General features: G+C 38.0%; 1 protein-coding gene across 11 annotated transcripts in view; it reads left to right on the plus strand.

Moving 5' to 3' along the window:
• The window catches only part of LOC134817069 (uncharacterized), a 109,358-nt gene that overhangs the window by 73,029 nt on the left and 14,181 nt on the right, over positions 1–22,148 (plus strand). The window contains exons 1-2 of one of the 11 annotated variants that reach the window (XM_063826167.1): positions 13,389–13,584; positions 14,821–15,036. The exons of 6 other annotated variants lie outside the window; for them this stretch is intronic. In XM_063826167.1, coding sequence (XP_063682237.1) covers positions 14,844–15,036 — 193 coding nt within the window. In that variant the 5' untranslated portion in view covers positions 13,389–13,584; positions 14,821–14,843. Of the gene's footprint in view, positions 1–534; positions 924–9,381; positions 9,689–13,388; positions 13,585–14,819; positions 15,037–22,148 lie in introns of those variants that run through there. 4 more of the 11 variants (XM_063826169.1, XM_063826163.1, XM_063826172.1 and 1 more) reach the window with 4 other exon arrangements.

A 22,148-nucleotide genomic window follows, 5' to 3' on the forward strand; every position in this document is an offset into this window, starting at 1 on the left:
CAGCTAGGGTTTTACTACTGAAATTAACATTATTATTCGCTATTGAACTCATAAAAACACCACCTTATTAATCCGAATATTCAGTAAAATGCTTCCCGAGGTGAGCACTAATTTTGAAATAAATATTTGCCATCAATATAAATCCTCGTCTATTGCATAATTGCATATCACATTCAATAAAGTTGACAAAACTTCAAAGTAGGTAAATTATTGGCTCGTCCCAAGATGGTCGGTTAGATTCAGTAGTAAATGCCCACCCGCTCGTGTCTTCACTGTGATACTGGAAACATGGCCGGAAATGGCGGGTTTGTAAACATTTTTTCGAAAAATAATCTAAATCGAGGCTTAATGTGTGCAAAATAGACTCGTATAAAGCGAGCATCGGGCATCCATTATAAGCCTTAACTTCTTTTTTAAACACACGAGCTATGTTGTGTTGAGGGGTAATCCCCATTGTCGAAGTTAGGACGAATGACATTTCCTCTACACACCGTTCTTGGTTCTAGTCATTCTTAAACTTGGTTGTTTCTTTACGCTTATTAACTGCTATTTGTCCTTTTTGTTGAATCTTTAAATTATTTTATGAAGCGCAAAACGGGGATTCTCGTCAAAGTCTCAAAGTTGCGTAAAGATGACAGCAGAGTTCATGGCAGGATTCATATATCCTATCAAGCCAAACACGAATCAACTGTTGATACAATCAAGAAGTGGCTTTAAAAAGAGAAGCTTGAGCACCAGTCCACGGCCGGACAAATCCGGCTTGGACATGATGTCGTTCCAGAACATCAGAGACAGGGTTTCGCAGAGTTTTGAAACACATACTGGACGAGAAGCAGATGAGGACGAGGAGTCTTTGTACGGAGATGAGGCGTTACCTCTAATGGGGGGAAATGAGGATCATGTTAACGATATCACCATATTAGGTAAGGGGGTAAGGTGAAGGCTGAGGGGCGTTATTAGGTAAGGGGGTAAGGTGAAGGCTGAGGGGCGTTATTAGGTAAGGGGGTAAGGTGAAGGCTGAGGGGCGTTATTAGGTAAGGTTCTTAACCAGGGAGGAATTATGCTTTTAATAAACCGGTGTGAGGACCTCCTCTCCATCAATTACACCATGTTTTATACACCGCCGTCAGCCGTCTTAATCAAACCTTCAGTTTCGATATGTTTACAATCTGAAGTAGACAATGAAATATCAGATAACGTATGGCTCAATAGTGAATGTATTGTACGTGGTTGGTGGTATGTACGTACAAGCCTGACACTCACTGATACTATCTGTTCAATTACACTATGTTTCTATGGGCATGAGTTTAGACTATTTGTGAAGGTAAACGCGGTAAAAATGATATTAACGTTGCGATGGTTGACCCAAAAATAAAAGCACAATTTACAAATCTTCGAAAGAGTCTTACGCGATAACGTTGGTCAACTCACAACTTGAAATTTGTACAAATTTCCATACTAGAGTCAGTGCGGAAGACAACAAAATCTGCAAATTCTAATAATTATGAATTAATATTATCTTGTCTAACGGGATTTACCACTTTTCTTGAAAGGAATACGGCGGAACTTGACTCTGGTGCAGTTTTATAATGAAGAGTGGTAATCTGCCTTGGATATTGACTTCTGCTAGCCAAATTGTAATTTACCTTGAATATTGACTAGTCGAGGACACGACACGTGCGCGTGCTTTTCGTGCAGATTATCATTAATTAACTATGTCTGATGATTTATTGTTCAATAAATTTGGTGAACAAAGGGATTGTTTATGAGAGATTTGGTCTCCACTTTCAGCTTCGCTCTTAAAACACATCCATTTCTCTCTTTTCGGGTGATGTCCCAATTCTAGTTTATACACTTTTTCTTTAATTATCGGAATTACAAATTTTAGATCCGTGGCCGTGTCGCTATCAGTATTACCAATGTTACTTAAAACGAACACGTTATATTTATTCACTAAGCAATGATGAATGACAAAAGGGCTTGGGTTTTTAAGAGTCGTCTCATGGTTGACTGGTTTTGCTAATTTGAATGCTGGCTACAACTATACAAGTTGAGCGATGTCAGGGCGTTGTCTAATACTGAATTAGAATACACGGCCATAGCGTGAGAGATAGTAACATAATATTATATATCTAAGCTGTCTCCATAGTATGTGAATTGTTATTGTGTCTTTTAAGTCCCGTGTAGTCTCACAGTGGCTACCTGTTTGAAAGTCTCATAAATTGCTATACTCCTATTTATAGGTCTGTGAAACTCTATGCGGCGACACAAAAATCTTCTATTCAAGTTTATTGTTCGTGTCAACTATAAGCCGCGCTGTCGTTCTCCTGGAACCACGATCGATAATGGTAACCAGTAGATGAAAATATTTTAGGTTTCTTACAAAGTGGTTACATCAAAGAGAACGCCACCCGTTCTTAACTTATGACCTGCTCAGTGACCACTCTGACTAGTGTTTGTGATTATGAGCAATCAATCATTTGATGTTGCAAACCTGAAGTGGGTCTCGTGTATTATAGGTTCACATATCAGGTGGCAACACGGTCGTCGGTCAGGGTAACCGTCTGGAAGTGAGTCTCGTGTCTCAGTTCACATATCAGGTGGCAACACGGTAAGTCGGTAACCGTCAAAGTCTCCAAATTCAATGAGCCGTCGGCCTTTAACCTTCGTTTTTTTGCTCATTTGTAGGACAATCAGTCTCCAGCTTTAAGTTGAATTGTTGCTTCAACACGTCTTGGTCTGAGTGGGATGTTCCCATTGTGGGTGCGCAATATTTGGCTGCACGTTTGTGACATATACGTGACCTAAGGCAACTTCATAGTTATTTGTTCATTGCTGATTGACAATACCTACTACCTTAACCAAGTGTTTATACTTTGTTCCTGCGTTCAAAATGAAGAAAAGGGTTAGCTACTTAGCTTATGACCTGTTCAGACTGAACAGACTGAACAATGTTCAGTGACCAATGATCAGTCATGGTGTCATGTGACTGTGAGCACCTGTATGTAGTATGTACCACATGTAAACCTTGTAAAGTGCTCCATTAGAACACCACACCACATTGTTCATAACATTTTTATAACATTGTTATAACATTAACTTATATACTCAGTAAGATTGGGACAATTACAAAGATGTGATCTAAACATTAACACTAGTAATACTATATAGGTTGGGGAGCCAGCTGAGCCGCAATATTGTTAAAACCAGCTGGTATTGTTTGCCTCTACCCAGTGGTTGTCCTGGTTCCGTGCTAGTTTTTAGTTATCGGTATGATTATCGTGTAATCAGCTTCTTGACGACAGAATACACGACTGGCAAGTACGTCTTACGTCAAAGCACTATATTTTGCATGGTTCATCTCACTTAGCACCACTTAGCAACCAGTGCTTGGTTCATGTCGTGCAAACGTATAGTTATACCACCTTAAATGTCTGAACATTTGTGCGTTTATTGTTTTAACTGAGGCGCAATTATAAGTTCAACTCTGTGACACTCACGTTTAATTAGGTGGCTGCCGTATTTTTGGTATCCGCAGTCCATAAGTTTTCTAAAAGGTATAAGAAGAATATTTCATGAGCATTGTGAAGTTAATGTTTATTAAAACGACCGTAAAGTGAGGCCATAATCTTAGCTTTGCAATTGTCCTAATCTCAAAGGAAAATCTTTCGGTCAAACAAGAATTCTTTTGTATGGCACTATAAAGCACTTAATCTTTGAAATGACCATTCGTCCTTCAAGTACAATGAAAAATCAAATTTCCTGGATTATTCGTAGTCTAAGTGGTTTCTCAATTTACGTGTAGACAATAGACATAATGATTTTCGTTGTGGAATTAAAAGGCTATATTCACAGTCATGGTATAAGAAGGTGAATAATTATTTACGTATGTAATATGTAAGTTCTTTTTCAGCACATTCGAGTAACATTCAGCCGTTTGAGAGCATAACGTGTATTAAGCTTGTATTGAAGAGAATCATTAGATAAACGAAAGTTCCCTCCCCCCAATGAACTTTTGCAGAAAAAGGCTCAGGGTTTACAATTGCAATTTTGGCAGATGATATAACGATATCACTATCAGTTGAGCATTATATAATATATACAGGCAAACTCCATACTGTAGACCGATCAATTCTTAAGTTCCTTCTTCATCTTGCATTTGTTATAAAGTCTCATAAACACTTACGTTCACGACTGCTCAGAAGTTTGTTCAAGATGCTTCCCTTAAAGTTAACCCCGGTTTACTTAGATTAGACCCCGCGGTTTATCTACCAATTATAGACTAAACCTCATTGAGCTTCTATCTGATATAAAGATATCTGATATAAAGATATCTCCATAAAAAGCACATCCAATTTGATACGTATGAAATAGTTCCTTAACTTTCTTGAATCTTGATTCTTCATTTACTTGAGATGCGTAGACCGAAATTGAACAGGGAATTGTTGTGGAGAAATAAAACAATAACGTGTTTGAGTTTGTTATTTACTTCGAAAACTACCCCAAGCGATTTATATGAGTGCATACATTAATTCTAAATACATTTCAAAAGTTTAAAAGAAGTTATTGCAATTCGCGCAATTTGGGGAGTGTGCTTTTTGTGGAGATTTAAACCGCGCCTACAAAGACAGTAGATATAGACCATAGTAATATATTATATTGATCTCAATTTAAACATGAATTAAAAGTGAGGATAACTTGACCTACTGGCTACTTAGTATTAAGTATTAACGTAAATATCTTAAACGTATTAACATCTGTTACGCATAATTCCGTCGAGGCTCAGTGTGATAGCTCATGAACATTGACGGCGCTGACGCATAACAGCTCGAGATGGTCGTCCGTCTAACAGTCACGTGATTCCCATATAAGGTAGTAGCATCCCTAACTATAAACTCCCCAGTTTATCTACAGCATTCAAACAGACTAAACCTATTGAGCTAATATATGTGATAAAAACTTATAAAGATATATACCATGATACTGATATATCTTGTCCTTGATACCTCAATTTAAACATGTGAATATAGAGTGAGGAACTATGACTTGACCTCAATACTCAGTATTAACGTAAATATCTTAAAGTATTAACGCAACATAAGTGACGGATGAATTAGTCCAATATGATATGTAAATGCCGATCGATACCGTAGCAGCATAAACTTCCCAGTACCTGCAATTATAATCATTATATCTTACACTTTTAGCAGTGCAACATCGTGATCATATCCAGCTCCAACACGTATTTAACCAGCAAATCTTGCAATAAATTTCACAAATGTCACAAATGTCACAAACATAACTATCCGAGTATCCGATATCCTGCCGTCAACACAGTGATATTCGCCGTTTCCGATAAACAGAAATTTGACAGGCTCCCTCTTCTCATGAGTTATCTTCTTCTTTCAACTGCTTGCAACTTGTAATGTAACCTTCTAGACTATAATACTATAATAACTGTGTTTTATCACTATTAATGCTCGTGTTTTGCCACTTCTGATGTAAAATTGTTTATCATATAATACAAATTCCCGTCTTTTAATGCTCGTGCTGTCGTGCGTACTAAGATACGCGTTAGAGTTTGTTGGCCGTATTTTGTAGCAAAGTTATGGAGATCAGATCAAAGTTGTAGAACTAAAAGTTACAATGAACTTCTCGCCGGAATTCCAGTCATACCTCTTCGACTTCTTGAGACTGTTGGTACCAGATAAATAGCATTAGTACCCCTGTCAGTACCACCGACATAATCTCCGTTGAGTAACCTTCCCACGGTTACTATAGTCATGCGGTTGCTATGGCTCTATGGTGTCCGTTTGAGCGTCTCCGTATCCCTATTATGCCTTTCAATGAGGATTCATGGAGCATGCCTATCATCTTAATACTGACTTCCTGATTTCAATGTCCCAGCTTTTCATTAAGTCATTAGTAAGAATGAATATTCTTTACTTTGAAAGCAACTATTGTCCAATGCAACTCATATGGCTCAATCTATATTGTTCAGGTCTGAACTTAAACTTGTCTTGTGTTAGCCGTCTTTAAACTATTAATGCCACCTGACAGTGATCTACCAATCATCTTTCTCTTTCTAGTAATGAACGTGATTTGATTCAGAATTTCATTATGATGCATGATGATCATCTGTCTCTGTCAAAAATCAATCGTTCTGCATTCCAACTTCCTAAACATAGACTAGCCAGAGGAAATCTAGAAATGAAAACAACACAGTGAATAGTCTCGCACTGTCTACTATAAAATCCATAGTGTTGCAGTTTTTCAGTGTTAATCTTTGTTTCACTCGATCTGCAGGGACACATGTTGTAAGGGAATGTTTCACTTTGGTTTCACTTTGGTTTCACTTTGGTTTCACTTTGGTTTCACTTTGGTTTCACTTTGGTTTCACTTTGGTTTCACTTTGGTTTCACTTTGGTTTCACTTTGGTTTCACTTTGGTTTCACATTGGTTTCACATTGGTTTCACTTTGGTTTCACTTTGGTTTCACTTTGGTTTCACTTTGGTTTCACTTTGGTTTCACTTTGGTTTCACTTTGGTTTCACTTTGGTTTCACATTGGTTTCACTTTGGTTTCACTTTGGTTCCACTTTGGTGACAAGGGATACGACTGTGTTTCACTTTTAGATGGCTACCTGTGTGCCGCGAGGATCTTGCTTGTCCCTACTACCTAGTACCTAGTGTAATGGGGTCGCGTAATCATTTGGAACCCCCCCTCCCCCCTCGGCTGATTACGTAATACTAACATGTGAACAACCCCTTATGGTACTATCTTACTATAGACTTGTTAAAGTAAAACCCTGATTAGAGACTGGAGTACCCACCAGTCTAGTAACGTACTATCTGGCGTTATGTTTTTAGTAGATCCTAGAATCACTGTTGTTTTAGCTAATAGTGAGAGCTACAGCTAACGTACTATCTGACGTTAGTAAATCCTAGAATACCTGCTGTTTTAGTTGGTTGATTATCTTCGTTCGAACAAAGTCTGAAAGTCGGTAGGTATTTAGTTTTGGTCCAGTGGGCAAGATAGGAAACCCAAGGTGCTGACGGCGGGTTTGATCTGATCTCCAAACTTCATAACTAGCGTTCTATTAGAGTCACTTCAAATTCCATCATAACAGTTAAACCTAGATATGAAGATATCTTGGCTTCTAAAAACCTAATAAATGTGCAATACTTCATTTAACACGCCCATTCATACTTTATTAGTGAATATTACTACTAGGAAACAATCTGGAATATAGGTTGGTCTACAATATGACGCAAACAAATGCAGCCATACCTCTGTCGAGTAAAGCTGGGCACAAAAATCTCGAAATTATAATAGAAAGACACTAACAAGTTGAATTTATTCGCTGCTGCAGTTTATATCAGGTATACCAATAGCCTCTTCTATTTTCTCCTTTATTTCCGATGTTGGTTCCAACATACTACAAGCATGCTGAACTAGTATTAGCAGTGCTGACCGAGTGGCCGGGACATAGTACTACAGTAAAGGCCAGGCTGTATTAATAATTGAACAATTGAGCTGCGAATGTGTATAGTTTATCATTCTTCCAACTCGATTGTTCAACTCGGCCGGGAATTATTCTGTTGTACAGTAATACCCTGATTTAACACGATGTGTGGGTGAACGGAGCCAGCTGCGGTAAATCGGGGTTTGAAGTAAATCGGGGTTTGCAGTAAATCGGGGTTTGCAGTAAATCGGGGTTTGCAGTAAATCGGGGTTTGCAGTAAATCGGGGTTTGCAGTAAATCGGGGTTTGCAGTAAATCGGGGTTTGCAGTAAATCGGGGTTTGCAGTTTATCGGGGTTTGCAGTAAATCGGGGTTTGCAGTATATCGGGGTTTGCAGTAAATCGGGGTTTGCAGTATATCAGGGTTTGCAGTAAATCGGGGTTTGCAGTATATCGGGGTTTGCAGTAAATCGGGGTTTGCAGTATATCGGGGTTTGCAGTAAATCCGGGTTTGCAATAAATCGGGGTTTGCAGTAAATCGGGGTTTGCAGTAAATCGGGGTTTGCAGTAATTCAGGGATTGCAGTAAATCGGGGTTTGCAGTAAATCATGGTTTGCAGTAATTCAGGGTTTGCAGTAAATCGGGGTTTGCAGTAAATCGGGGTTTGCAGTAAATCATGGTTTGCAGTAATTCAGGGTTTGCAGTAAATCGGGGTTTGCAGTAAATCGGGGTTTGCAGTAAATCGTGGTTTGCAATAAATCGGGGTTTGCAGTAAATCGGGGTTTGCAGTAAATTGTGGTTTGCAGTAAATGATAAATCGTGGTTTGCAGTAAATCGGGGTTTGCAGTAAATCGGGGTTTGCGGTAAATCGGGGTTTGCAGTAATTGAAATTCAGGGTTTGCAGTAAATCGGGGTTTGCAGTAAATCGGGGTTTGCAGTAAATCAGGGTTTGCAGTAAATCGGGGTTTGTAGTAAATCGGGGTTTGCAGTAATTCAGGGTTTTTATTGTGCACTTTACGTACCAACTTTAAATCCCACTCCCATTTGATAGAAATTTGATGGCTGCAGCATCAATTTAAGCTCACTTTCGGCCAAAAACATGCAATCTGCATGAACGTATCGTTGTAAGATAAAAAACAGCGCGTTTGCCAGAACTATAGTTATCTTTCACACCGCCCCTACTTTCTGAGCACTTCTTATTTCTGCCAGTTAATTTCACAATACTTACTCGCTTTGAGATACTCCTCCTGCATACTTGGCACATGGCACATGGGCCTATTATTTGATATGCTTTAATTTATCTCAGACTACTTGTTTTTCTCTTGTATCTGTTGGATACTGCTTAGTATTGCCACTAATTCGCAATTGCCCAACCGTTTCTTTTGTCACAAATGACATCCCTTTAGATGGATCCCATGGTTAGATTTCCAAATTGCTCAACCATTATGACTCATGCCCAGATAGATTTCATGTGGCCTATAGGGAGTCCAAACTGAATGTGTACTACTAATTGACCCGTCCAGTAGTCCTCCATTCATAAGTTGACAATTTGTAAATCGTGCGAAAGAATTTTTTTCCTTTGTGAACGCCAGCGATTCATAACTTTAGGGCATCTTTTAGTTTTTCTCCCATAAATTCCTAGTTTCCAAATCTATGACAAAATTATATATCATATCTGTATATCATGAAAATAATGACCCTGAGTTGCAAGCTTGCTTTTAGACGGTCTAATGAAGACCAACTGACATGTTTAGAAATGAAACAGAAGCTTGGCATATTTAGAGTCCAGATTTTCGTTCGTTTAAGAACTTCTGAACTTCTTTTTTTGAGAGATTGCCAGCTTGAAATTTAGATTTAGATTTATCCCATATACTTACGACAGCCTGCACTGTAATTATTTACCCGATTATAAGCCACTTTATTTTCGAAACTTAAGAGTTGTTGTCGTAGGTTGCGTATTTTTGTTCAATGTTAAGTCAGTGTCTTTCAACCCTTGAATCTGTACTTCCTGACCCCCTAAAAAGGACCACGACTACTCAGTTGACGAGGACCTGAAATGTCTCGGAACTTATTCTACCGACCCAGAAGACCTAGCAGAGTAAGTGAGACTGCTCACAGTAATAACAACGGGTACGGAGGAGGGAGGAGATGCTCGGTGCAGGAGAGGAAACCTCCAACCATCCTCGCGCCTCGTCATTCAGACATACTGAGACCGCGCCACTCAGGTCAGTTCATTAGGCTCTTTTATTACACTACCTTTAACCTTATATGGCATGGTATTGTTACCATAGTTACACTACCATATAGGGTAATGACATCCCCACATGATCCTCCGTTAGATATATATATATATATATATAATATGCGGTAGAATTAAAGTAGTTCTAATACTGATCGTACAGTCCAAAAAGGGTGATCAATTACTTGCATATTGGTGCATAATTTAGAGATTTAGGATCAGCGATCGCAGCATGTTTATTATTTTATTGTTTCCTTAATGTTTATTAATATTAGTTACTTTTAAACCCCCACAATTTTTTACCCCGTGCGCGCAACGTGCAGGTTTTCACAACAAATGTTCATCCTACAATTCGTAGTACTTTTACTTTTGACTGCACACATCTGTACGGAACATTATATGTGTGACCAATGCATTTATGTTGTACCGAAGTTAACTAAAACTTAAAAAGTAGTTACACTACCATATAATATAAGCCAATAATATGTTACTGTATTGAGTTTGTATAGAACTTACTTGCCATCTGCACTGTCTAGAACTGAAATTAAAACACCACAAATATGTTACGAAAAAAACTGAGAACTTGTGTTTAAACTCAAAGACTTAGAGTTCACCAAAGGTTTGACACGCCGTCCGGCGGCTCACTGCTCGTGTAATCTTAGGAGCCAGGTTCAGGATAAAACGGTAGCGGTCTCCATGGTTACCACCGTCTCCACGGTGGCGGTTTCAAGCCTCTACTAACGCACAACTTGTGAGCCTGCAAGTGCTCATACAGTGTAGTACGAGGGCGCAGAATATGGCTGTTAAATATCGGTTCTGTCATGTTTTCTCGACAGTGTGAATACTGCACTGCAAGGTGTGCAAATACAAGTTCATGTGCCGATACACCGGGGGATAGGAGTCCTAGTTACCATAGTTACACGACTACAGTAGATAACCTGTATTCACACCACGTATACTTTCATCGCTGGGGAGTCTGCAAAAAGCAGCTGGGATATGCGCATTATTCAACTTGCGTACATATAATACTCATATAAAGTACTGTAGTATCTGCATTCAGGAACCATCGAAAGGGTGGAACCAAGAGCTACGAGAACCGCGTATAGGAAACTTACGACCTGACCTCGTAACTGGTAGTAAATGAAAACATACAACTTTTAACAAACGTTGCTAACCTTTAATCTCGATTACGTATCAATTTGGATTGAAGAGATTTAGAGAGCGATATTTACAATAGACGGGAAATCTCAACATCATTACTATCATAAACTGGCAGCTAGCCAGCCCCATCAATATTGATAATATCTTAACACTATATAGACTTCAACGAAATTAATGAAAATCGGAGTTTATTTTACGAAAAACAATCTGTTTACATTCCAGAGATACCTGAATCATGATCTGCACCAAGCTGCTCAAAAACGATTACAGATTGGGGCATTACTCATAACCTGTATGGGAAAGTTTATTCCTTTTATACCTTTTTATAAAATGTAATCTACTTGCAGAGTTGGAGCATTACTTCAGTGGTGTCCCTGCCAAGCACTGGTTTATGTCAGTGGTTTATGTCTCTAGAGTCTAGAGGTTATTATTCACACAAATCATAGCACAATATTAGAAAGTCTAGACACAATCAATGTGTCAGTCAATTCGGATGTGGAGACGTAATTGGGTAGATTCATACTGAGTGGAAGTTGATTTCAGGCTATTTTAACTGCAATACAATGTATTGCCATGTTAACTACAATACAATGCACTGGAGTCCAGGGGGTTGGGGAAGGGGGTAAATGCAATGATACGAGTGCATATTTGATATTATACGAATAGTTGTCCCGGTGCCATGGTAAATGACATTGGTCTACGAGGCATTTCTGAGTAGAGCAGATGGAGATGCTGTGATTCGTGAAATTGACCTTGTTGATTTTGTTGATCTTGTTGACCTTAATGATCTTGATGACCTTGTTGACCTTGTGTGTTTGGCGAACATTTGGTTATACTCGTGTTCTGTTGCTTTAGTTTGACAGTTTAAGCTCGTACTAAATTGTAAGGTTTCACCTAATTCCATTAAAAGTTTAACTTTAAGCTAGTCACTAGTTTTTCGTATTACCAGAATTGCTGAAGTGTTACAGTGATTCTGGAAAAGTACGTGAATTTTTATAAATGTGAATTTAGCAAAATATTGACCGAATTCACAAGTTTTAAAAGTTATCGGAAGGAAAATATTGACTTAATAATAGTAAGAGTCGTGCATTATAGGCAAAATAAGTGCATAGTAACTATTTTCGAGTTAGTAGCAAAATCCGCCTTTTAATGAGTCAGTAAAATGCTGGTAATACAGATTTTTAACAGGAACCGGACAAACGCCCGTTTAACTGTTGCATTCGTCCTTTCGCTGGTATATCAGATTTTTCTTAAGAAAACAGTTGATATATTCTTAGTAACCACTCTAGTAGGTATCTCCCAGTTAAAAGGTATCTTATAGTGTGCTTCACAAAATGGCGACAAGCTCACGAGTAATGGACACTGTGTTCGTTTGATGTTAACACTAAACTACACTTCATCCGTTATTACGACAGACACACAACTGAGTATTCCACCAGTGCCCTGGGAATGCAGGTTATTAAATTTATCTTTTGACAGTCACAAAGCGATTTTGGAATACCGCAGAACGGAAGTATATAAACCGTATCTCGTAACAGCTCCGGGGGAACCTACAGATACAGCTTGGTATTCTGGGTATATACAGTATTTTGGTATGTACTGCAGCTGTTTAAAGTTCTATACTCAGGTGAATTAGAACCTTCGTTTACTCTAGGGTTCAGAGCTTACTCGATACTTCCTTGCTTCTTTTTCTGAAGGCCTAACTGCTTCACGCCCCTAATAACGGTTTGTGATGTGGGTAGTCCGTAGAGTCCGGAGTACGTGACCAGGACTGCACATGAACTCTAGCCACCGAATGAATTGCAGACTCATGCAGGTGTAGGGGGCCTCTAAGTGGGACATGTCATCACGTCCGAACTGACAATTACTTGTTCAGATTACCTCCAAATTCCGCCTCTCTTTCTCTTGACTTTCATATCTTCCTTTCTAGCCAAGGTTCAGACCTTGCATGAACTTAATAAACGTAGACTGGTTGTGCTCTGTTGTTTTAGTTGTAAGTTTGATTAGAAAAGTTAAAGTTGAAGTCATGGCAGTCGATTATATTATGGTTATTAGCTCTAATCTTACGATCCAACTTAGCTTGAGATAGTTGACTCTTATTCGCGCTAACACACACAACTATACCGGTAGTTCAAAATTTACATAAACATATTATATGTTTTTTATATATATAACTATAAATATATATAACTATAAATAACTATAAATAGCAGCTACTAGAGTATAAAGCTTGGCAAGAACCTTCGTAGAGAGATAGTGCGAGGCAGCGACACCCACAACCCTGCAGACACCAACACTTTTAACTGTCGTTTATAGAGGACAGTAATATCCACACGTTGCTGCTCGTTTATTGCAGTTCTCTCTCCTTTCAGTGCAGTGTTGAGTAAACTGCCTCTGAGATAATCCGGCTATGCACCTGCGGCGTCATATTAGTATTATGAAGGAGTCATCTCGCTTTTGCTGGGTAACTGCACGCCCGATTTTACTCCTTCATTATGTGTCGGCAATACGGCGTTTTTTACGCTTTGTTTACGTTTACAGGAGATTGGGGGTGTGACAAATAATGATTGTAAATAGTTGACTGGGTTAGTGTTCGTGTGTTCTGATACTTGAGCTATTGAGCCAAGTTTTCCTTCCACTGGTCTGATAAAACGTGCGAGCTTGGCGACAGAAAACTTAGTTTAGTCAGCCTGAACTAGTACTCTGTACAGTGTACATGTCGTAAGTAGTTGTCTGCAGACAATTCGTTTTATTAATTCAGTTTGCTTCCTTTCTGGTGTTTAACTCGTTGGAGACGTTTTTTGCGGCTTGTGCATCAATAAAAACTAGATTTTACATGACGTTGCAGTCAGTGATATAGTTATAATAACATGCAGTAATAATCTAATTCGATAGTAATACGATAATATCGTGTGAGATCAATGAGCGTTGGTCACGAAGATCAAGCACTTTTTGTCTTATGACTCTTAAAATGGTTAAATTTAAATGATATAAAAGTTGAAATCGGTTTATTTGCGACTTGAATTACAATATGTACCTTTGTATTTCGTCTACTTTTAATTTACAGCTTATGGCTAACTTTTGAGCGTTGTAAAATGAATGCACTTTTCGTTTCGCCAACTTTTAGACTTTAGACACGCCCTTGTCTAGATCACAGCACTCTCCCTAACAGTTCCATACTGAGATCACTGTTAGTGCAGTCCCAAACCCTCCAAAATCATGAGTTCATCTGATCCTGCAAACTTCACGAACACATACAGGCTACTTGACACTTGTGCGGCGATACTTCATGAGGATTAGAAAGTGTGAATTACACCTGCTTGACTGTCGACACTCTTGTCTTCTCGGCGTGCTGTGATTGGTCAGATAATTTGCACGTGGGCAAGGCCATAGCTGGAGGATACTCCGGAGCTAAATAGCCGCAGTTGTATCTGCACAATGTTTATTGCCAGTGCCGGGTTGCGTTCTACACTGTTACGCTCTGTTTAGGGGGTGTGATACAAATGACGTTTGCTCCATATGCCAAAAAGGGTGGGGTTTTTTAACTGATAGGTGAAGGGGTTTAAAGCCAATTCATGAGGCATGGTTATTAGATAGTAAGTTAGGTATCTGGATGTTTCACCTTTACAGTTTTTTTTAAACAAAGCAACATTTTGTGGAAAGGGGTCCAAGCAATGTAATGGTGATGTAACTGGTGGTTGTTGGCCTGGCAACCAGGGGGTTAATAATTCTAAAATGTAGCTGTCAGCTTTTGTAATTGCTCCTTTAGTTTAACGAATTCGATACACCTACTCTTCATTTACACTGTATAACGTCTGCATTCTGCAAGCAGTTTCTCCCTTTGCTTGCTTTGTTTCCCACGTCTTTTCTCATAAGATCCGTCCTGTCACCACATTGTTTCGTACTATTAGTATTGGTTTTAACACGAAACCTTCCTGATATAATCTGATATTCAAGGTGAAGACACTGTCTGACTCAAGATGCGAGGAGCTATTCACCTCTACATAAAGAAACCACATCAGAGTCCGGGAGGGCACAGCAGGAGATCCAACAGATCACCCACTAAAACCTCTAACAGATCACCCTTTGCGTCCCCGAGAGAGTCACCGAGGAACAAGAGGTTTTCAGCGCTGGTGGACTTTGAAACGCTCGTCCCGGATCTCGATAAAATTAGTAAGGAGGATTTTTAGCATTTTGATGTTAAATTACCAAAATTTTCAAATTTAACAACAGTTAAAATTGATTATTCACATATACGTATTATTCACTCAGGTAATAAAATTCAAGAGTTGTTAAGCAGCTAAGCTCGTTTAACTTAAAGCCACCAAATCACCCTTTGATGCAGCCTGTGAAACTCACATGTGTTAAAGATATTAAAAGTCAATTTTATCAAGTAAATTTTATTTCTGGATGTGACACAGCCACAATTATTTTTAACAAATTTACGTGATTTGACAAAGGAAATATAGTTTTATTTTTTCAATCCCATAGTTGTAAAGATGTAGTCGGTTGAGTGACATACTATTGAGACTTGCGGTTCTTAATATATTAATATATTACAACTATCTTACGTACAACATCCAATTGTACACTGCCCCTCTGTACTGAAAGTAACCCTCATTTTATATTTGTTACGGCCATTCTGTTCTTGATAAACGTTACTTCTAAACCTTACCATAGCTTATACCATCCGGTTCTCAGTAAATGTAAATTAGATTCGCAGATCCATATTGATATGCTGGAGGTGGTTAAAATAACAATCTTTAGTGATTAGTCTGAAAGCAACATAATTTTATGCAGATTTTATAATACTATTACTACCACTAAATTTAAATTCCAGTCGGTCAAAAATTCCCGCATTTATCACAATATGCAGATTACATATTCATACAAAATTAACTGATTAATGACGTAATAATTAAACAATGATATCGTTGAGCTCAGGATTGGAGGACCATATTGTGCTGTCTATATTTACTAGTAACCTAGGTTACTACCCTAGTTACTAGCCTTGCAACCTAGGTTACTAGTAATCTGGACAGTTTTCCTGCTTCGCTCTTTAATTATAATCCTCGGAAATAAGCTCATTAGTAATTGCGTGAAACATCATTAGCAGTTGCATGAAACATCATTTATCATTAGTAATTGCGGGATTACACAGGATTAAATCAAATTATTGGCCCACTAACATAGCAAACTCTCATAATTCACAATTGCAAGTTAAATGGTATTTTGGAAACACCCCGGCAGGAGGGGCTTGTCGGTAAAGGTTGCCTGACAACAGTATTAGAGTTATAGGATGTGGTCGTCACAGCAATCAGCTGATCCCCCTGATTCGGAGTTGTGGTTGTCACAGCAATCAGCTGATCGGAGTTGTGGTTGTCACAGCAATCAGCTGATCCCCCTGATTCGGAGTTGTGGTTGTCACAGCAATCAGCTGATCCCCCTGATTGGGAGTCGTGGTTGCCACAGCTGATCCCTTGTTTCAAATATTTCAGTCGTTGAGTCGTTACCATGTCGCTACCATCTGTCAGTCGTTACCATAGCTACAATTTTTCAGTCGGTCCCATTGCTCTGTAGTCTGTACGTGATAAGTCAGTCATCCCCTTATTTCAGTGTCCCATTGTAGCATTGTTACAATAAGGCCGAGCGTGAGTTTTTAACATTGTAGTGTTTAGTGGGGAGCATCACGGCTTTCGACAGACAAAGTGAAGCAAGGCAAATAACAAAAATCAGCAATCTTAGCTGTAAAAAGCCAATGAGTGCCGGAACGTGGAATATTTTCATTTAGTTTTCATCAGTCATTGGCCTTGTTCCTCCCTTGTTTCACTTTGTCTGTCGAGAGCCGTGATGCTCCTTATTAAACACTACACTGTCACTTCATGCCAAAATTCAAAGTATAGATAATTATTATTGCTAACTGTGCGTAAAGCCGCCACACACAAGTTCGTCACCGTACTGGTTTTTCTTTACTAAGTGACACGTTTTGAATTTTATTATTTTTCGTTATACTAACTAACTAAAGGAACGCAATCATGAAAATTTGTCGGATTTTTTCAAAGGATAAATATTTGAATATGTGGATTGCGAAAACGCAAGCTTTTAGCATAGACAGTTGTTGCTTGGTCTCGCCTTGTTAACATTTTTAGTTTTTACTAAAAATTATAAGTTTCTTTTTGTATGACAAATTGTTGATACACATAATATCTTTTAAGTCTTACGTATGACTGTAGTCTGTAATCTAGCTATAGTACAACCTGTAATATATTACCTTCGGCTCCTGGTCATCATCAGACAAACAATCGTTTGAAACTTAGGTCTGTAGAAATTAGGTCTGTAGCGATTAACGAGTTTGAGTTTATTGTTTGGTTTGGTGAGGATATTTGAGGTGAATACACGGATTGGAAAGTTGTGCGACCGGTGGAACATGGTCTCAGCTTGTACAATGTAACCATGCTTATAACCAACAAACAGAGACTGAGAATGTGTCACCGTTTTTTAATATATCATCTTAGTGGCATATTAGTGGCAGACTCTTTCTTATTGTAACGGCAAATGTTCCAGAAGGATTCGGACGAGTTTCTTTTGAAGCATAATACTGGCATACAAGCACGATTGATTCATTGAGATTTGAGACTCTGGCATTTTAATTCAGAGGATAAATTCAAATTGTATACTACAGTATTATTATTTATCAAACATCACACTAAAATGATATAATGTGAAAATTTCGTAAGTCTCACGATTCAGTCTGAAGCTTCAGGATAGAAAGACTTCGCTCTCATTGGAGAGGTATGTGATTTGCATGAATGCGAGTGCGATGAGCACTTATTAAGTAAAGTTCCCGATATTTGCCAAGGAACGATCTAATATGCAACCTGTAACTTACGTTACAACTGTTACTTGTGACCTATATTATAACCGTATCCTATAAACTTCGGCTCCTTAACATTGCATCAGTCATCATCAGACAGTTAGAACATCTAACTTAGATGTCTGAATCTTCGGTCTGTAGAAATTATTGGTTACACAATTTCGAGCTTATCGTTTGGTTTGTACTGCAGTTTGATGAGGTTTTTAAGAAAGTGAGGTATTACAGACTCAGGGATTCACAGACTCATTTACTTTCAATCTTTCGGCTTCTTTTTACTTTCAACGTGAATAGTTAACCAGACAGCATTGCAGCAAGTAGTGTTCAGTGCTCGTGTTTGTAATTATCCAATTTAGAACAATTTAGAATTGATAATTCATACAAATTGTCGATATTAGTGAAGCGAGGCATCTATTTCATGCACTGGTTCGGTTCTGATATATTAGTCAAGTTCACGGAAATTATTTTTTAAACCAGACCCTATGAAATCTGCCAGTGGACTGCACATTTTTTGGTAATTGCAGACGGTAACACGTCTGAATTTTATTGGTAGCATAAGTTTTAGTTTACAGTTCCGTTTGTCTTGCGGAGGGTCCCCTTTGTGTTCAATCTGACGTGTTGTACACTGTTCAGTTAGTATCATATCAGCAAGTACTGTGTTAGTTGCAATGTGAAATGCTCACGATGTGAATTTGGCCGTTTTAGAGTTTTAGAGCTGATTACTCGCGTCTCATACGGACCTTTCTTTCAGATTCATGCATCATGTTGGTTCGCAATTTGCATCCCCTAAGTTTACATAAACAAGTTCGCGGGACTGATTATTTGTTTAATGTGGCACAACAGAGGCTTCGCTTGAGGTCACTTTTGTTTTTCTAGAACTTATAAAACCTGTTAGCTAAACGCAAATTGGCGATAATCGGGCTTACTTTCGTTTTTTTCGATTACAGAAACCGAGAATTGGTGACAACCGGGCTTACTTTCGGCTTTGAGGATTACAGGAAAAAACAATTAAAGTTGTCCGTGTTTCTGCAAAATATAAGAAATGTGTCACTTATTGGCGTAGGATAGCAATATTAAACCGACATAACACCTGTAAGCAACCATGTTAATTTTATTATATTCATTTAAACATAATGCTATATTGCTTTGAACTGTCCTCCTCCGCACCCAATAAAGCTTTTCAGCACTGGAGTTCAATAGTAAAGTGCGTAGACTGAGGAGGTATTGCATTTGCTTCTATAATGTGTTTTGAAATTCTAACATCCTCTACGCGCGTGAACAGATATGATTTAGATTATCGTCATTTCTTGAGTTTAAATCAATAACTTAATTAATGGATCATGCTTATCAATATTGCTGCACACTCTGGAGGAGCGTCATGTCGTGAGTCCAGAGCTCTTAGTCTAAGTTAATAGTTACATTATCTAGTGATCTGTTCCGTTATGTCTACACCAGGCGTTTCACTTTAAGTTTAGGTACGCCTAACAGACTCTGTATTCGTCTCCATGTGGCTACTGAATGTGGTGATCTTGCGTGATCCAGTGCTGGACGTACTCTACCTGCATGTCATGAGGACATGAAGGTAGAGTACCTGCATCTTGTTGTGATGTAATCGTGGTGTTACGTTAGACCATCGTCATACGTAATCTGTTAAACGTAACAATGTAACATCAAAATACTGTGGATTTCTCCTTGCCGTTTGTTTTATAAGTGGTTGATAGTGGTGCTCTTTCGAATATATTATTTTGTTGTGATCCAGCGCATACCCTATCTGCACACTGACATATTATCTTGTTAAATCATACCTTCTCATCGTCTTTTTCATTTATGAGATTTTCAGCTGCTTTCTAACACGTATATGAGAGTTTCAGCTGTATTCTAACGCATATATACAGGCGGTCGTTACTCAATAATTGAGCTTCCCCTAGAGTCTCCTGTAGAGCACCAGCAGCTCTTCCTTGATACCTTCAATCCCGTCTAGTACTTTTGCGCATTTCAGCTACTAATGCTTTAATAGTGTACTGGTTTGAGGAGCTGTCTGCTAGTCTATCCACCAGATCCTGCTAATGTTTTAATGTAGCTGAGGTCTACTTTGTGTTAGTTAGTTAGTGTTAGTATATGCTACTATTATATGTCCACTAGTTGTTCTAGTGTTAGTATATGCAGTGTAGTAGTTGCTGTCTACTAATCCGCCTGATTATTTGGTTGTTGCTGTAGTAGTACTAGTAGCAGTGGGAGACTTTGGGTAAGGAAACTGATTCGGCCCCCAAGACGGGTTAGATCACGTGACCAATCAGTGACGTATAATTAGTGATGCGATCCATGGATTGATTATAATTGACCTGCTAGTGGTAGTAGACTGTGTCTGTTAGTGTTTCATCTGATATTTTCAATGTGTCGGTAATTCAGTAATTGGTTCTAAAGTGTTGCTCATTTTGGTCTCTGTAATTATTTGATACTAATTGCTACTTGGAAAGCATTTTCTAATTAGTTAGTAGATACTAATTAGTAAGTAAAGTATTTTCTAATTAGTTAGTAAATACTAATTAGTAAGTAAAGTATTTTCTAATTAGTTAGTAAATGCTAATTAGTATTTTATAATTGGTAATATTTGAATGCTGTCTACTTATCATTTTAATTTTTAATGCCTTATCTGAAGGAAAATCAACTTGAGTTAAAAATAACTAGAACTGCATCGTTTAACATAATTACCTTCGCTTTATATCTGGTATAGACAGTCAATTAACTAATTAATAGCAGTGCTTTTAATGCTTGTTAAATAATACTACTACATCTGAACACGATGTAATTGTGATGTACCTTCACACTTCGCAGCAGTCACGTACATTGTACAAGTATAAACTATGTTTTTTAAATTAGCTGCTTCTACGGTGGAGCTGGATGCTTAACAAAACAGATTATATCTTATTTTGTTGTTTTTACTTCTGGAGGCCTTCATGGAGACGATACATCAAACCACATTCAAAATCTTATGTTAGATTTTAAAAAGTTTAGTCTAGTTTTAAAGTCCTTAACCAATGAGCAATGACACAAACGTCTTCAAAACGCATAGAAATGAACTCTAATAACGGTAAATAGTAACAAGCTGATTTCATAATTATTGGCTTGCGGTGAGGATGAAATAAATAATAATCGGGAAATTAAAATCAATTTATTAACAACAAATTTGTTACCAACGATCCACATTTACAAATTCTAATCAATGATTAATTAAAACAATTACGCAATTTTTAACTGCAAATTACCGACGGAAATAACTTAAATAGCCAACAGTTAATGGCGTTTTATTATTTTATACCATCAAAAAGACTAACAAAATTAAAACTTGAACAATTCAAACCACAATCCACCGCTATCTGAAGTAATTTAAAATTAAGTGGCTGTGTTTTTTATAAATGGTGTATTGACTGCTGTGTCAAGCTGTTCAAAAAGATACAGCCAGGTGGCATTGTCATTGTGGCTGACAAAGTTTCACACTGCTCCATTTCGTGATCTAAATAGGTCGTTCTCAATTCTTATCAGTCTATTGTCCGTTTAAGCTGCACTTTTTCATGCAATTGTAATCGGCAATCGAATACTAATCATTTAGGCAATTATATGCGGTTGATGATATTATACTACATTGAATTTAACGAGGGCTGTACCAGATTAAAGATTATAAAGTTGTGGTGCAGATTATATTTATACTTGCGTTCTGCAAAAACGGTCTCATTCTGCTCGGCTTTACAGTTTTCAGCTTAATATCAGTTCTACACTTGCACTACAACTTCAAATCTTGCCAGATATTATTCTGCACGGTCTATTATTCTATAGTAACAATTGGACTTGCAAAAGCCACGCCTAATTTATCCCATTATTAGTAATTATACTACCGTAATGATATTATATTACGATACCATAACGTTTTCTGTGTGTATCCAGTCTCCCGTAACACATTTGTTAGCTATATCTGATTTCGATAAACGGAGCTGAAGATATTAAATTTTAAAATATCTGCATGTGTGGACAGTGTATTGAAATAATAAAGTTAAAAGAAGGTGGCGGCACAACGTTTACGTCTCGCACGATTGCATACCACTACCACCAGTAGTTACCTTCAGTAGGAGCTGCAAATGCTTGCCGATATCAGTGCCACTCGCTACTTTACTGTTACTAATACTAATACGTTATTTGTTATTAATATTACAGTTCACTTGCTCGGCTATTTCGGGTTATTTCATGAGGTTTAGTTTAACTTTAATACAGATCTTTACACCTACTTGGCAATCAGAAATTAGAGCACTCAAATTGTTCTACTTCCACTGCATAACTATGTTATAGAGGGACATTAAACAAACACATTTATTAACACAAGGGCATACCCCTCATCTTGTCGCGGAACATAACCCGTCTA

Source organism: Bolinopsis microptera, chromosome 6, assembly GCF_026151205.1.
Source record: "Bolinopsis microptera isolate Bmic1 chromosome 6, MBARI_Bmic_1.0, whole genome shotgun sequence".
Taxonomy (NCBI): Eukaryota; Metazoa; Ctenophora; class Tentaculata; order Lobata; family Bolinopsidae; genus Bolinopsis; species Bolinopsis microptera.